Source organism: Betta splendens, chromosome 19, assembly GCF_900634795.4.
Source record: "Betta splendens chromosome 19, fBetSpl5.4, whole genome shotgun sequence".
NCBI classification, from domain to species: Eukaryota; Metazoa; Chordata; class Actinopteri; order Anabantiformes; family Osphronemidae; genus Betta; species Betta splendens.
In genome coordinates, this window is record NC_040898.2 from 5782692 (window position 1) to 5800911 (window position 18220).

At 42.8% G+C, this 18220-nt stretch overlaps 1 protein-coding gene across 4 annotated transcripts in view; it reads left to right on the forward strand.

Moving 5' to 3' along the window:
- The window catches only part of LOC114845439 (zinc transporter ZIP11-like), a 51177-nt gene that overhangs the window by 11321 nt on the left and 21636 nt on the right, over positions 1-18220 (forward strand). For all 4 annotated transcript variants that reach the window (XM_029133440.3, XM_029133443.3, XM_029133442.3 and 1 more), the window contains exon 4: positions 1441-1599. In XM_029133440.3, coding sequence (XP_028989273.1) covers positions 1441-1599 — 159 coding nt within the window. The remainder of the gene's footprint in view (positions 1-1440; positions 1600-18220) is intronic.

Sequence of the window (18220 nt, forward strand, 5' to 3'; positions counted from 1 at the left end):
TAGCAGAGGCAGCTCCTCACCCTCAATCAACTGGGCTGAAGTACATGATGATGGAAGGTAAATGTGAGCTGGCGTGGAACTTAAAAATAGTCCCCCCTGGAGTGTTTTCGGTGAGTCAGGACATGCTGTGGGTGCTGCTTGGTATGAGGCAAAGCTTAGAAGCTAATTGAAGTCTCAAAGTTTCTAAATTAATAAGCATAACTAAGCATAGGCACCAACGTTGACTTAATCATTTTGAAACCAGTTGCTTTGTTTAAGTAGCCATTTTGCTTGGATCCAACTGCCTGCTATAATTGGAAGCTAAGTGAAGTGGAACCGTTTGGAATAGAAACCAGCTTTGCAGTTATTAAACAAGCTGCTGCTTCTTCTATAAGTCGCATAATTAGGCCCCTAAACGCAGTGGCCCTCATTAGGTCCGGCACTAGGCTTTGAACAGCATTAAGATTTAACTGGAGATAAAGTTGATGTTTTAATTGGTTGATCTTCAAACCTGGGTATCATTTCAACACATTGCGTGGGACTGTGTCGCTCAGCATGGGCATTAGTAGGAGAATTAGTCGAATGGAGCTGGTATTTCTTCCATTTTTCCAATGATTGCTCCTCTGTTGTACACAGAGCAATCAATGTTCCAAAAGGGGAGTGCTGAGCGTAGAGGTATCTTTCTTCTCTTTTGCTATTTGTGTTTCTTGTCTCAAATCATCATTTTGTATATATTGTTATATAAATGTAAGTTGTTATCATTTAAAATAATGTTATGATACTGTAAACCTGCTATATTAGGCTTTATCACAAAGTTTATGTAGTGATGACAGTCATGAGAGAAGCTATAGAAGCAGTTTGCTTTTCAACTGGTTTACAGTTCACTAGTGATTAGTTGTACATTTCTAAGTCTTACTACAACATGTTTGCTGACCATGTGTACAGCCTGACTGTAGTTACAGTATAATAATAATAATACTATAATAAAGGATGGGAAAAAATGATTAGGATATTTAGAATGTTATCATATATGTACACGGACAGTATAACAGGAGAATCTGCCTGCTGCCAGACACAATGCAAGGAAGAAACCAACTCTTAGCGTTCACTTTAATCCACAAGCTTTCAGAATTTGATTTTTAGCTAAACTAAATGAGTAGCAATCAGCGTCTGCGTTGCTGTACCAGACTGACGAGGCTGACTAAGCCCGGTGCTGGCGGGGCGCTGCGTCTGATTGTAGGAGCTCACTGCAACCTAACGATACGCTTCCACAGCTTTTGATTGACAGGACTGACTACTGATTGACGCTTTGCATTTGCTCCACTGATCAGGAAGCTGCTACAGTACAAAATGATATGAGAAAACACACGTTAAACAATGGAAAATGCAAATGCTAGATGCAAACTCCCATTTGAATTGTCATTTTGATAAATAATTAAAATGTGGTTTTGCCTTCCTCAGGTAATGTTGGCTGCTTCCTACTGGTCGTTGCTCGCTCCAGCAATCGACATGGCTGAGGATTCTGGGAAATACGGCTCGTTTGCCTTCGTGCCCGTCGCTGTGGGTTTCACTCTTGGCGCCGCCTTTGTTTATTTTGCTGACCTGGCCATGCCCCTGCTGGTAAGAGCCTCACACTACTGTACCTCACAGCGAGCAAATATCATTTGTATGTACAGTGTGCGTGTTAAGTCTTGAACCCTGACCCTTGTAATGCCTTTTTTTGCTGAAAAGATTCATACTGTAGGTTGCCTTGTGATCTAAATGTATAAGGATGGCTGGATGATGTTGTGTTAACTACAAGCAATGCCCAAACAGGCTTGGTAGTCACTTGGAGACCAAGTAGAGACCAAGCAACATCAGTATTACAAACAGAAACACTAGAATCCCTTTAAGCAAAGTTGGTTCTGCTTCAGTTTTAGGAAACCTCAATATCTTGTAAAGCCCCAGGTTTTAGACAGCTTACGTTTTGTTTTGCTCGTTCTTTTGTAGAGTCTTTTTCTGTATGCATCACATTGTGTTCTTTGGATTGCCTTCAGGTGAATTGTTTAGCCCTTATGCAGTAATTGAGATAGGACGTTCCTAATTAGAAAGGGCTAATCCTAGCTTCTGGGCTATTGTAAAACAATTGAAACAATCAGATATAGTACACAGTTTTGCTTTGTGAGCTTTCCTGTTGCTCTTGGTGAATTTAGTGCAGCCTTATAACTGATATTTACTGTATAGTTCTGTTTTACTGTAGATGTAAGAACATGTCCAATGTACAATTCCTCTAACTAAATGACAGTAATTACGATGAACACACAGACTCTTTCATATCTCACTGTCTCAGCTTAGCGGGGGTTAATTGTGCTGACCCTTGTGGTCTGAAACTGCCCATGCAGCAGTTCAGCTCCCTTACCTGCACTCAAGCATGCGGGAGAGAGAATGAGTTCCGACATACATGTGGGTCAGTAGTGATACCGTGGGCTGGACATATTCACTGGGTGCAGTCAAGCTTTCTGGACTATTATGTGAAATGAGTTTCAGTCTGGTCATTAGACTTTACAGCCTTTCATAAAATAGCGGAGTCATTAAGTCAAGTTGCACTTTACTAATAATAAAGTGGATGAATATGGAAGGAGAAATCTGCAAGTGCAGCTTTACCTGGATAGCTTTGAGTAGCTAGTTTGTAAATGTCTGTGTAATGTTTTTTTGCACAGCTTTTTGGCCACTAATGGTTTTTCGAAATATCTTACAAATTGAGTTTTGCAGATTCTAAGTGATAAAGACTAATACGTTGAGAACTGAGCAGAGCATAGCAAAGCAGATGAAGGTGGGGAGAGGAGAGCTTGGTGAATTTAAATATTGAGTCGGATGCTAGCCCTGCAGCTTAAGTTGCATATTATGGCTTAAATGTAAAGAGCCTAAAGTCATATTTCAGTGTATTTGTAAACACAAGTACAAGTTTATGATCGTAGTTGTGTTGTTGTGACCCTCTATGGCATTCTCTACACAAACATACAGTGCATGTGTTTGTGATTGTCAGTTGTAAGTGCAATTTAAAGTACGCTGGATTGACACTGTCACCTAAATAATATGTAGCAGTGTATTTGCCAGTGGCTTGAGGAAAGTGACTCGACATGAAAACATCCCAAAAACATCCTGCTGAAGCAAAGAATCCCAATCATGATTGTAGGGTGTCAAAGCAGACCGAGCTTTGCACAAATGTTTTGGATGTTTTTCAGCATTTCGTCGGTCATTCCGCTCACCTCGAGGGACGCTACTGGCAAAGTAGTCGCCCTTTTAACCCTCCCTCCTTTCAGGGTGTCATGGTGACAGCAGTGGATACTTCTGACGATGGCTAACAGAAATCAGCCGGGTCTTCGACACACACGGCAGGGGGCCATCAGAGTTTGAACAGCTGTTGGCCCCACTTTTACTGGCTCCTCGGCAAACACTAGAGCTGAATGAGGGGAACGACGGAGCAAGGGCTCGGTGAACGGAGAGGCAGAGCTGGTACTGACAGGGAGAAAAGGACGGCGGTGAAAAAGTACCTGATGTACACAGGGAGGGATGAAACATAGAGAGGGCTGGAAGAATGGTAGCAGAAAGAATGGTTCCAGTAAGACATTTATCACCACTGTGTTCTCTCCTTGCTCCGAAACACCAAATTGGTCCCTTGGCTAAATTTATTGCATAAAATACTAAAAGGAATATGATTGCAAATAGATGAAGCGTTGCAATTACAGTACTGGATTCAGTTTCACATAGCTTCTTCTGATCTCACTTCTTTTCTCTATAAGGTCATAGAGCCTCTTTCATGCATGAAGCTGACAGATCCACATGCTGTTAGATGGATATCCTCTGGCATTCCCTCAGCATTTGCATAACAAGGTAGAAATGTGTTTTCAGAACATCAGATTTATTTGCACGCAGTTGAATTGGAATATTTCTTTCTCTCCTTATCTTCTGACTCTCGTCGTATCCGCTGCATGAGTATGATAAGAAATAGTTGCGGGGAGAGGGATGGTTGGCAGCTTGGCGTGCAAGCATTGCATCATGGTATACGGCACATCGCACAACAGATTTCCACATTCCATTGGATACAGAGGCCAGTTCGTCAAGTGGACAGCAATGACGGCCAGAGCTTTGCACTGTTTGCTGTGGCTTTGGTATAGTTTTCCTATGGACTGACTGATTGGCATTTTTAGGCATGGAGACACGGGGTAAAACACTCTCCAACTATAAACTATCTCCAACTCTCCAACTTCATTACATCAGGTTGGTTTGACTCCACTGTTGGCAGTAATGAAATTCATAGTCAGAAGACAATATTTGTGTGTTTCCATTTCCAACCCAGAGGTGCTGCTTAGTGGCAACTGAAGGGACTGAGATTCATGTAGAGGTTTAATGCCTCAAAAGGCTTTTGAAGTCCTTTTTTTAAAAAGGGCGTCACCAGTGAAGGATGGGGACTTTGAAGGTCCAAGGTTTAAAACTGACCAGGTAAAATATATGGTAATGGGCTGCTTCTGAATCGTCTATGCATTCTGTATGAATAGCTTTTGGTGGGTTAGTCATTAGTTTAAATTGCTGCCCTCAAAAACAAAAAAGATGCAGAGCCAGCAATTCCCATTTGAAAAAGAGCATTGAAGTCCAGGAGCTTTGTCTCTGCCTCATGCGGTGCCCTTCTCTCTACCATCACGACACCTGCCGCTCCTCATCCACTCATATGAAACTGTCAGCAGGAGCCATGAGTCATAACATGGCCCTTCCAGAGTTGAGTACATTTGTAGCACTTGGCAGCCATTATCATGCCCACAGGTTTACTCCTGTGGCCACGTTCTGCTGGGGAAGGTGGGAAATCAAAGCGAGAGTCAGTTGTTGGCCTCGTGTACTGTGTGATGGGAGTTTTGTATTCATACACAAGCGCTTCTTTGTGTGAGCTCGTCTCTTGTCATATTTTTCTTAGCGGAGCCCATTAGAGAGACTGAAAGAGCACAACATCTGTCTGGGACGCTATCTTTAATGAACACACAGACTCTTTTGTCTGTTTGTGTCGTTCCCGCTCCGAAGCAAATTGGAGCGAAGTATGGAACTCATCTGACCTCTATGACCTCAGGTTTGAACTCATTTCACAGAGCCCAGGTCTTATTCTTCTTCTGCTCCTTATTACACTCCACACAAAAGAGGCTAAACTGAATTTGCATACATACTCACTTTGCATATACAATGAGAGATATTTGAAATCGGCATTCTGCAGCTCACCTCGCGTGGTTGTCACTGCATAATGAATCACACGGGACTGTTGTTAAATTTACTGTAAAACCCTTTTTATTGGAACACACACGTCTGGGATTAATAGTCACTGTCTGCGACAACCGGAGTCTCGATTGAAGAGATTTTCCTCTGTTTCTGTTCATCTTGTCTTCTGCTACGGAAGGAGGTATCGTTTGACAGCCACTCTGTCCTTCACCCCTACATGCAGCCTGTGTTGAGCCTCTCTCTCTCTCTTGATTGTCAAATGTCTGACACATTATGATATGTCCAGTAAAGCTGCCAAGAAACACCGGCGGCTGATAATGTGGAATACGCGATTTAATGAGCTCGGTTTTATGAGCCTTGCAGTATTAGGTGTATGCATATTTCAAGATAGGTGGCACCGATGGGAATAAAACCTCTGAGCTGCTGTGAGAAGATTCAGACCGTCGAAACTACACCACAACAGAGACTATGAATAGAGGGAGGTTTATGTAACGGCATAAAATAGAAGAGGTGGACTCAAATGGCTTGTTGGACTGCTGTGTTTTCAACAACAAACAAAGTTGACTCTGTGAAATACAGTATTTATGGATCTTAAATGAATCTTTCATTCGGCTACATTCCTACTACAGAAGCATCAGTTGAATATTTGAGACTGTCTTAAGAGAAATGACAGCACCCAAATGACCCCCTACGGTCCATAGCCAGTGTGGCACATTGAAGTAGAACTAATATGCACCTCCGTCCACCTTTGTTAATACAGATGTGGACCAGATGAGAACCCAGACAGAGATCGTCCAAACCAGCGCCAGCTGCTCTACTTGCAGCTTGTAGCACTGTGTTTCTAAATCGACTCCTGCATGAACCCTATAAGCGGCCGCAGCTGCTGTGCTAATGGGCACCCCAGCAGCAGTGGCCGCTTACGCCAGCCGTGAGTGGAGGACCCAAGCATCCTTGCAGAGACGCGTTTACAAAGCATCAACACAAGCAAGCGGAGTCTTTATGGGAGCACAGCGCTGCACTGACGTCTTTTTGTTATCCAACCTCGTGTAAAGCATTCTTCAGCCGAGCTGTTGCCAAAAGGCCAGCGCCGTATACAATCTCAGCTGCAGCTGAACATAGCGTGGCCCCCTGAAGGGCTTCCACAAGCCAGCTAATCAGACCAGCATGGGACCCTTCAAAATGAAAGGGATCAGCTTTTTTAAAGTCAAGGCTGGAAGAGCTGTTACATAAAGAGCCTTAAAATGTGTATTAGGACTTGAAACTTGAAACCCTGACGTGCACAACAACAGTACAATATTTACTTCTTTTTTTTAAATTTGTTCCTTTCAGCTTGCCTGAATTACTCTTAGTCTTTTTGAAGTGAAACCACCTTAATTGCGTCTCATTCCTTTCTGCTGACCCTTAATAGGCTTCTCTCCCAGCTCTCAAAATGGAGCATTGTGGCCGTTTAATGAGCACACCTCGGTTCCTCTGCTCCACGTACTTGGGCTCGGCATCTGCCCGCCTTCATGGAGATTTATTTCAGCCCGTGAATAAGTGATGGCTTCCTTATCTGCAGCGTCTGGCGCGGCGTCAGAGATTCTTTTATTGCGTACGCGTGTTTATTGAATGTTGCTGGCAAAACACCGATACGCTATCGCATCAGCCCTTTGAGTCCGAGTGTGACACGGGGAGGCTGAACGCTCCTCTGAGACATAACATCAGAAAACACACAAGGGGGTTGGACTACATGCCCATCAAAAAAATAGATTTTTTTTTTTTTGCTGTTGCCTTCACAGAAGTGACGGCGGAATGTGTTTCTCCCAAAGACAAGAAATCGTTGAGCTTTTTCTTTCATTTTGGAAGCTGAAGGAGCAACGAGTCGATATGACTGAATCTGTTCTCCTGTTGAGATTCTGTGGACACACTAGAGGTGTATTCTCTTTAACCAGTGCATGAAAATATAGATTTTGGAAGAACCAGCCTTTTTATAGAGTATTACACGTGTCAGACATGTCTTTGGTCTAGTAATACTGTAGTAATCAGTAGAGAAATTACATACGTGGCCTTTTGATTAATCACAGTTTGCCCAAATGCATACGAGAGACAGGCAGATGCAAGTGACAGTCCGCAGGCAGGGAAATTGCCGTAGCTACACGGCTCGCAGCCATAGCGGTGCAGAAAGCTGCAATTTAGCAACATAATGTTCCAGCCAGGAGGTCTCATACCAGCTCTGAGTGATTTTCCGTCGCTCGCTCAGTGTGAGGTGCTTTTTCAAAACTGGCTGCCGAGGTTTCTCGGCTTCCAGCTCCCCTGCATCATTAACTAACCCTGGAAGTTCTGTCTTTGAATGGCTAATTTGCAAAAGCAAATGTGGAAATGGGTTTTCAGCACGACTCTCATAACTGCGGCATTTGCATAATAAAATGACCGATTCAACACGTGTCTGTGCTGAACACAGGGGAATTTTTTATGTATTTCATACATAATTTTTCACAAAGACATGACCTTTTGTAATACTACCACACTAAAATCGTTTTGATTTTTTTCCTTTATGTATTCCAATAATAAACTTCATCTAATCGCCTAATTTCAGGCTACACCGCTACAATAATAATAAATATTCCCTGTTTTATTTTACATGTTTTTTAAAACTAACGTCCGACACCGCTTAAGCACTGCAGCAGCGGCAAAAGGATTCGGCCTCATTCAACAGGTTCAATCTGTCCCTGAAACATAGCGTCCAACTCACAGACAGGCCGATAAAGCTGCTCGGTTTGCCCACCAGTCTCTGCACCATTAGAGTCTTTTTTTTTTACTACATGTAGTTTGCTTTGGTTCTGAACACTCAGACCCCAAAACAACTGTATCGTATAAATACGATAATTATTGTTGTTTGTTTGGCAACACTGTCACCAAATTCCCTGCAGCACAGATTGGCCAAGCAATGTAGCGAGATCATCTGCAGCCAATGATCGTGGGGAGTCATCACGAATTATATGAGTTGGGGGTGTGTCTTGTGTCTTGACCTTTGCCAAACCCCTGAGACTGACACACCCCCTAGGGATCAATCAAACCCAGGTTAAGAAACACTGCTTTAAATGAACTCAGTGAAATTACTGCTCTTAGATTGCTACTGTTCATCCTGACCCGTGTTAAAGAGATTAAATGTGTATGGCAGCAGTCTGATCTAATTGAAATTGATTCAAATCACTTTCTTAACTTTCTAAAACAGTCTTTTTCCACAGTTGGCCTCACACTCTTTCTTATCTTAGTCCTAGACAAGGGATAGGAACAAGGAAACTCATGACACGTTCTTCCTTTTGAACCAGCATGACAGTGACTCAGTTGTGGCTCAGTTGACAGTCGGGTGATCTTCAGTGGCCACCTTTAGTTCTCCTACACATTTCAACTTTCTTCCAACAGCCTCTGAAGTTAGAAACTCACCCAGAATCGGCACAGACAAAATAAAAGCATATCTACCTTTAGGAATACTGTGTCCTAACCTGAGGAAACACAATGAGAGTAAAAGTCTATAACCTGGTCTTTGCTCTGGAAACAGCTGTGGTATAATGTTTGTCCAACCATCAGACCCAGTCCTGTGACGCAATATCTCTGGCAGAGGTTCAGTAATTTCCTCAAACATCCAGTTGGACCTTAAGAATGGATTAGATTCTGGTCAAGGTCAAAGTCACCACGACATAATGAGTGCACCGAGGGCTTTGACATGAAAAAACTTTAATCTGTAGATTCCTGAATTATTTTACAGCTTTTCCTCAGTGAGGTTTGATTATTTCATGTTTGCAGAATTGCAAGAGGTGCCCCAAAAATTTGTATTTGTATTTGTTTTTTGGAAATGACAAATGTTATAATTATGATTAAAAAAAGTTTTTTATATTTAGCTTAAATGTGCATATTAGATATTCAGGTACAGAGAAACTGTGTCTTTGTAGTGCTTATGATCTGAGCTTGGCAAATTTCACAAACATCATCTTTGCCCAATTAGCAAATAAGACGAGTGTATTGAGGTTTTAGGTGTGTGGGCCTCAAGGCGCACACACACAAAAAAACAGACACACGTAATTAGACGTGTGCAATACAGTCTGTGCACCCAGCTTAGTGAAATCCATCCCGCCGCAGTCACGATGAGAGGGTGCGTCAGCAGAGGATGATGCTAATCAATGCATTAGTAATGACCCCTCACACTGAGACCACCTCGCTGTGCGCTCGCATCATTAGACAGCTGCTCTTTTCTCCTGCTGTTAGTGTGACAAAGACAGAGAGAGAGAGAGAAGACTGATTCATAGGCTTTCTTCTGTTTGATTGACCGACTTGAATAAAACCAGTCAGAACACAGGTTTATTTTTATGCTTTAAATTATTAGTCTCTCGCCATTCTTACAATTCTCAGTAAAATACTTTTGTAGTATTCTGCATACGCAATAAAAACTTTTAAAGTTCTCAGAATTCTATTGAATCATTCGCAGAATAATACCAATAGCTTTCACGCACCATTTCATTGGACTGTTACGAAGTTATGTGAAACGTAATGTCAGCTAATATTAGATACACTGTAGCTGGAAGCGCGGGCTCTGCCACTCAGAGCCCGGTAAGGAGCCTGTTTGTGTGCTGGGAGAGTGATGGCTGCAGGTGTGTGGGAACGGGAGGCGTCGTTAAGTGGGGCGGACGGACCTGCACTGGAGAGTGAGCCCCAGGTGAGACATCCAAATGTAATAATGAGCTGCTTCATCCCAGCGTGTGTGTGTGAACTGTGCCTAAACATCTGATTCTGTAGCAAAAAACAAGCTTTAAAGACTTCAGAGGGATACTCTGCCATTGAGACATCAGTGGATATCATAGCTGGATGATGCCACCACAAGCACGTTCCTTGACAAATGCATTGCATGATCTCGGATTCATTTCTCCTGATTTGAGTGTACTACATCATGCAGATGAGCAGATGTGTCAGAGGAACTCTTCAACCTTGGCGCAACGTTCGCTGATTACACAGGATGCAGACAATTTGCTCTCGATGGGGGATGGCGACGCCGGTCCCATGTGGTTTACGATGCTGGCGTGTGTGTGTGTGTGTGTGTGTGTGTGTGTATTGAAGCTATAGTGTTTTCCCAGCAGTGAGATCCTGAAAGGCTTCGCAGGTAGCGAGGATTCGGGCAGAGGCCAATGATTCATGTATCCAACAGCGGCTCTCCACCTCATTTATTCACCGCATGGACACGGAGCTCATGAGCCATACTGAATATCACATGACGCGTGTGTGTTTTTCCTACTGCCCTGGCTGCCTGGCTTACCTATGAATAATCATCCCCCTTTGAAATGTCACCTTCCAAACTCAATGGCCCCAAGCGGATCTGTGTGTGTGTGTGTGTGTGTGTGTGTGTGTGTGTGTGTGTGTGTGTGTGTGTGTGTGTGTGTGTGTGTGTGTGTGTGTGTGTGTGTGTGTGTGTGTGTGTGTGTGTGTGTGTGTGTGTGTGTGAGAGCCACACAGACTTCGCCGTTACATAACTCTAATTGAGGGAGAAAACCCGGGCTCTGACTTGAGCACTCGAGATTGAGATACAAAAATGAGGCAGGCTCCTCAAGACTGCTTGCGCCTGCAGAAACAAGGTGATACCATCTCCACAACCCTTCCTGCACCTCGGTGTTCTCCCTCACGTCTCTGAGGGTACCGCGTTGCCATGGAGACGTCATTTGAAATACGTAGTCCGTCCGGCGTTGGTTTGTGGGTGCAGAGAGTTTGCCCTTTAGTCCATCTAACCGGTAATAAGGCAATAAAATACACAGTACTATCACTGTAGCACCTTTCTTTTTAACTGCAAATTGCTTTTAATACTGTGTCTCCTGTTACATAATAATTACTGTAATTGCTTGTAGAGCAGTAGACAGTTGTACCCCACTGGGAAACTATATATCTTAAAATGTGCAGGCTGCTGAGACTCTCTCCCATCCCAGTAAACATTACAGCAGATTTATTTGATCTGGATGGCCGTTATTATTGCTGCTCCAGTCACAAGCTGCTATGCGGGACCTTGCTGCCGCACTGGAGAACCCTCCGTTCAAACAATAAATGGTAACAACTGAGTGAGTACCTCAACCTGGAGAAACGAGCAAAAAATACTCTCAGTAAATCTCAGCCCTTCGAGTGCAAACACACACACACTACACCATTCCTCCAAGGCATCCGTTGTTTCAGGATACAGATAAATAATATTTCATAATTCTCTACAGTATGTGCAGAAGTTCTGCCAGACTCAGGCTTCATTAGCATGAAAATGAATAATTGATTTGCTGCAGTAAAAGTACTTCTACTTCCGTAGGTTTCAGCACATTGTTCACTGTTCATTATACCTATTAAGTTCATTGAAGTCTCACACTATAAATCGTAAAGCGGAGTGAGCAGCTCTTCTACGGCTCTACAACAGGAAACATGCATACCTCCGTGTAATTCCTTTGGAAATGACACCCATATAAAACACCTTTGAACGTCGATGGCCTTCAGCAATGAATGGCGCGCTATAAAAGCTTCCAAAAGCGATGCTTCCACATTCAGCTATTGTTTGTGCCTTTATAACACGCGGTTAATGGCAAAATTACATTTTTACATTTAAATTACATTTAAAGCAGCTTCAAAGCATTAGATGTACCAGCGTGGGGATCATTGAATTGGATCAGATGCACAGCAGCAGCCGTCTTTGGTTCACACAGTAAAGCGCTGTGGCTGCCAGTGCTGCTGTGACTCACCACGTTTGCCTGCTTTGGAGAGCGTGCCACCTCAGGACAGAGGTCCTCGTCGGCAGATACCATTCCTGTCTGACTGCACAAAAGCCACACAGAGGCGAGCGTTGTCAGATCAAAGCTGCCCTTAAGGCCCCCCGGCTCAGGGGATACTCGCCCCAATGCCACCTCTCTGGAAGTCGCTGTGTTTGATCAGACAAAATGGCCAGCGGGTCGCTCAGCACGTCAGAGAAGTCACCCCGAAACAAAGCTTAGTTGAGGGAGGACGGACGCGGCGTGTGAGCGGGGCTCAATAGGCGGCATGCTAGTCCTGCTAAGCTGCACCCAAGGTAAGCTGCGAAGTAATCAAGGTGCACACGGCCGCCCACACAGGAGCTTCAGATGGGGAGATTATCTCGGCATACTAATGGGGTTTGGAGGAAAACGTCTCGTGAAGGCAATTAAGGAATCTTTCACCAAGGTGGAGGTTTGAATGAAGCGAATATTGATTAGAGGCTCTTTTAATTTTGTTTCTGCAAAGACTGAATTAAAAACTGGCTGTCAATTACCAGTTTCCAACATTTTATATTATATTTGTCTGGCTCACTTGGTACTTTTTAGAGATTTCCACACATATCAATACAGTTAACTGTAATAAGGTACATTTTCACATTTCTTTGTAAATTGACCAAATTCTTGTACAGTTAGAGTGATCTTGTTTATTCATGAATAATATAAATTCTGTATTTATTTCTATATGGGATCAAGCTGGCAAACATCTGACACGTTTGTCCCGTCCCCACACTAACTACTGTAAACATCAAATGTAAATTTTACCCAAAGGGGCGTCTGAGACAAATATATTAGCTAGAGAAACCGACTGTCTTCCTCCAGGCGTGAAATCTTCAAGCACCAATATGTTGTTGTATATAGGAGCCCTTGTTTTACTGGACCCCTTGCTTCTTGTTACTATACATGTTACTGGAGCAAATGCGTCATTATTCCTAATGGAGATTGCCTGGCTCTCCTCTGTGGCTTTTACTTTATATGCAAATAGTTCCGTCTGGTCTTGTGCCGACTGAAGAAAGCAGATGCAATTTTAACAAAAGAGAGACAATTGCAATGAACCCTGGATCGTATTGTTTTGTGCTTCTCCCTCTGTCTTTCCGACAAAATATAATGATGTATTTTTCTGCGTCTTCAAATCAAAGGACATATTCAAAAACAACCATTCGTTATTTTGAATGTTGCTCTTTCGGTCAGCTCAACGATCGGATGCTGGTCTCGCTGTGAAGTGACTTTGGGATTTTGTCAACAGTCTATTTCTTTCTGAGGATAGTGTTGCTGAAAGTATGTGTAATAGAAATATGGCCTGCATACGGAGCCAGGCGTAAACACGTCAGTGCCTTCTGTTTCACTGTTCAGTCACAGGGCTGTCGCCAGGACCCGATTTTTATCATCATCATCATCATCATCATCATCATCATCCACCAGTCACTCACTTCTGTTTGTTCCAATGGAAGTGGCAGAACTGATGGATACAGTATGTGTTTATTTAAAACCTAGTCTTCAGTGGTCTCTGTATTGGGAGGTATTTCCCTGAAGCATTCATTCCACTAACATGTCTCCGGTAGCAAATCACACTTGGTGGAAAAAGAGGCCTTTGCACTACTGTAAGCACACGGTACATCAAATACATTATAAAAGCTACAAAATGTCTGTCCTTCCTCTGGCTCCTCTTTCTTTAGATCATTTTCTCTGGAGCCTTTTCCATTTTTGTCATGACGCGCATCACTCTTTGTTTTTGTTTTTTTAACCTTGTGTTTGTGTGTAAAAATATATTTTCTCTGGAGCTGCATTGTAGACACATCATGACTGTCCTATCTCTGTTATAATATTATCAGGATGGTGTCGATTGATGTTCAACCTAGAATTTAGACAAAGCCTTGAAACATAAACTGAGCTCTACGTTATGCTTGACAGGTTTTAATATACACTTGAACTGAAGATAGTGGTTTCTGTTTGTTGGGCATTCACTTTTCAGCCTATTTTTTTCACTACTGTCCATGTGATGTTTAAACAAGCACATAATACTGTATTTATAGGATATCATTTAACTGATCAGTTGACTTTTATTTGGATCGGTTTGCAAAGAATGTGTGATGCTGTAGACAATCCAGGTCAGACAGCAACAGTAGTGAACAAACAGCCTATGGTGAGAAGGAAGTATTCCCTCAACACATGTCATTACACATGTATTAAACATACAGGAGAAAAAAATATTATTATCCACTAATTACCCTTGTCAACCTGTTTCCTGAGGTTATTTATTTAATTTTCTGTGTTAAAAGGCTCTACACCCCTTGGTTTGATCACTGTTTGTTCTCTGTAGCACGTTCTTTAAATCACTGTTGACTTCCCACTGGACTCTATGTTTAAGTTGAAAGGCCTCCAGTGGCAGATGAAAGAGATACGTCCTCTCAACAGCGTTTCAAAGAGATTTTCCTGACCTTCAGTCTGTCTTTGTTGTTTTCTTTGTCTTTTTATATTGGTCAGGTTGAATCAGTTGAATTTCTCCTCTAGCCTCATTTTGTCTTGCCCTGTTTGTTTATATATGCACTTGGTTGTCTTGTTTAGTCAGAAAGCAATTACTGTGTCTTGGCTGTGATGCTGCAGAATGTTTGCCACAGTTTTCTGGAAAGCTGAGAGCAAAGTTGAAGAAGGATGTCCACGCTGCATTATCTTTGGCGCTTTTTTTAATTGCTCAATAACATATTTAAAGTTAAGAAGACAAAAGTTAGATTCTGAATTAAGCAGAAAGAAAATGTAATGAATAAACGAAGCAATGAGGAAGAGCCCATCGATTCACCGTACGAACAGCGCAAAGCCTTGAAACAGTGCCGCGGTTGATAGAAGAAAAGATCTGTCCTCAGTCATTGCTAGAAGCAAATAGAATTTTCTTGATGAAACTAGCAGCCTACAGTAAATACTGAGTCACTTTGAAAACTTTTCCGTCACTGATTTAAAGACTTTATTTATTTAGGCAGTATTGTCCAACCAGCAGATTGTTGGCAAGTTTAGCTTTTAGTCTGGCTACGATATGCTGAAGGCACCAGATCAGCCCATTTCTGTATGGGCTGTACATATATACTGTGCATGAGGCGTCCATTTGCAAGCCACAGTCACTAATACTGGTGGTATTGGAGTGATCGTGGGGTTATTTTCATGAAAGCGGATTGAAATATTACTTTATTCTGAGTGAATTTGACCTGATGTGGAGCTGAATAATTTGACTGCCGTCATGGTAGATTGCTTCCACTATTCTCTCCACGGCAGAATTTCAATTGCTTGTGCAGAAGCAGCTTTGCATTCGAAGTAACACTGCTGTGTGTCGTAATTTCCAAACTGTAAGCCGCTACGTTTTTCACGAGCTTTGAACCCTGCGGCTTGAATTTAATAATAATTTGTGTTTTTTTGCTGTATTTAATATAAAAGTTATGAAAATCTTTCTGTGTATCATATTTCTGTGTAAATATGTTATGTTACAACGTGGACACCTGCAGCTTTAAGACATGTGTGGCCTATGAAAAAAACATTTTATAGACCCACTAGATTTGGGGGATATGGGTGGGTGTTGCTTAAATTTGGGTGCACTCTACAGTCTGGAAATTACGGTACATGGAATATTACTGTTGCATTAAACGGGGACCAATTGATTTGCAGAGAAAAGATTTTGGGAAGAAAACTGAAAATCCTACACAATACTTCTCAATCTGAGAAGCAGAAGTAAGACTGGGAAGTCTCAATGCACAGGTGAGGTCCGCGGCTTCTTGTGTCTAGTTGCAGAAACAACAACCTTGCAGGTTCTCGGTTGACACGGTATTCTAAAACAACAGGCTCAAAGTGAATAGTTGAGACACAGCTGCTGCTGTAGCCTTCTGCTTCTGCCTACAAACAAAACGTTATATAAAAAAAATTCTGATGGGGAGAAATGAAAGAAATGGACAGAGTATCAGTGAAATGCACCTTGAAGACAATTTTGTAAGGCAGTATTCAAATAAAGACTTGTGCTTCAAATCATCCTGCAGTGATTTGAAGAGACAAATCCTTTCCAGCAGCAAATTCAAATTTAAAATTTGAAATAATTAAAAATGAAATTGCTTAGGTTTATTTACTTTCATGACAACACAGACTCGGTCCTGTTTGGCCATGATGCACTGCTCTACATCTTTTTAAGTTTCTTTTTTTTTTTTGCTGCCATCTGTGCAAACTCACACCGGAACACTGGTTGACGCTAACAAGGTGGCGAGCGCGACATTAAAACACGCGCCGCGGCCGCCGCTCGCTCCGCGCAACAGTCGGCGGCGGGTCGACCGAGAGTGGGACGTGGATGAGCGGATGCCGATTCGGTGGCCGCTGATCAGCTGAAGATCAAACATGGCTCCTGCCGGGTTTCGCCACGGCGTCCCTGTGCTCTATCAGCAGCGACACACCGAGTCACTCAAGCACTGAGCTGGAGGAGAAAGTCATTTATCCTCCTCGCCTGCTCGCTAACTGCTCCATCTTTGTCATAATAATAGCTTAAGTTGTCCCAAAAGGGCACACTTCTCAATTTTATGCTTTACTGCGCTATTATTGCTGTCAGGGCTTGTCATTTTAAGACAAGATAAATCAGGAATACACAACTCACTACAAAAAATATTTTAAAGCTTTGATACATGTAACCAACACCTAAATAATTATTTTTTAAAAGGTATTCGCTGAGGAAGGGAACTGCTCCTCTGAACAGCTCAATGAAGAGCCAATGTTGACCTAGTGCGAGTTTTACTCACATTAATGACAACTACATACTTTGATGACACTTATTAGCATCCCGCATGACCTTCACTCCTAATATTGACAGACACCTCAGTCTAAATGGCATCTCTTAGCTCTCAATCAATGCCGAGCCGCGCGGGAGCTCTTCAGAGATGAACGATGGAAAACGACACATCGCTCATTCACCAGAGCCGTTCAGTTATCGATTGTGAATCGATTTTTCCGATCATTAACAGCTCAGAGCCCAACAAATAATAGGTGTGCCTGCGCCGAATACTCCGCTCTGGAGCTTTACTGGCTCCACTCATGAATATTTTCAGCTCTAGATGGTGAGGGGTTGTACTAGAGGCGTGATGTTCGCCGCTTAGAGTGAGAAGGATGTTACGTGCCTAAGTGGAAAAGCAATACACAAAGTCAGAAATATACAGTATTATGTGTTTAATAATAATACGAATCTGCTCATGTCTGCAGATTTGAAATCTATAGAGATGTTTGAGGTCTTATATAACCTGTCACCCTCTCTCTGCACTGTGCTGTCAAACTGTTAAAGGCAAAACTTTTTCCAACCGAGGTTTAATGGGATTTACGGAGCAAGGCCTGTTGCCTCATTGTATTCATCCCCTTGATTATTTCTAAATGTCAGACGCTCAGTCCGGGTGGATAAGGCCATTATATGACTGTGGCTCTATGGCCAGTGTCGGTGGCTCAAATGGCCATCAGTGACGGATGACAGAGACCCGTAATTTAGCAGGGGAAACAAAACACTTGTCCACAGTTATTTACATGCAAATGAATTGGTTAAAAACACCAAATGAAAGAGAGGACCGCACAGCAGCGCTCTACTTTCACACACGTGGAATGCAGGTTGCGTTTATCTTTGCTTTGTGAATGCCTGCGGTGATTACAGTGTCTGGAGGTCCATTAATGGCCGCCCAGCGCTCCGTCTGCTGCAACGCCGGCGTCCGCGGTGGAAGTGCTCTCTTCTAACGCAGCTGCTGGAGTGATCAGGCCTCATTTGACTCCCAACTCCGACCGAACTAACCGCACCAGCTACTTTTGAAGGCGCGGAGGTGTTTTCCCCACACAAAACGTTGTTGTTACACTTTTTCTAATGTAAGGAACCTTGACAGCGATTTGCAGTCAACGTGATCAGATCACCCGTTTGTTTCTCAACCGAGTTACAGCGTATTTGCACAGACTTGGGCCTTGATCAAACACCCCTTTGTAGCAGAGACGGGTGCTTTTTAAATCTGGAGCGCTCTGTGGGAGCCTGCAAATCCAGGCCCCATTCACAATGACTGGCACCTGTCACTTGCCTGACATTTGAATCTTGTAATATTCCAGTACGAAGCACTGGATCCTACACTTGGAATTATTATTACATCAAGTCAACGAAAGCAGTCTTGCTCAGCAGCTTTTTGTGACTCATTGCTATGTTCACTGGTCTCCACCTCAGTGGAAAACCTTTGCAT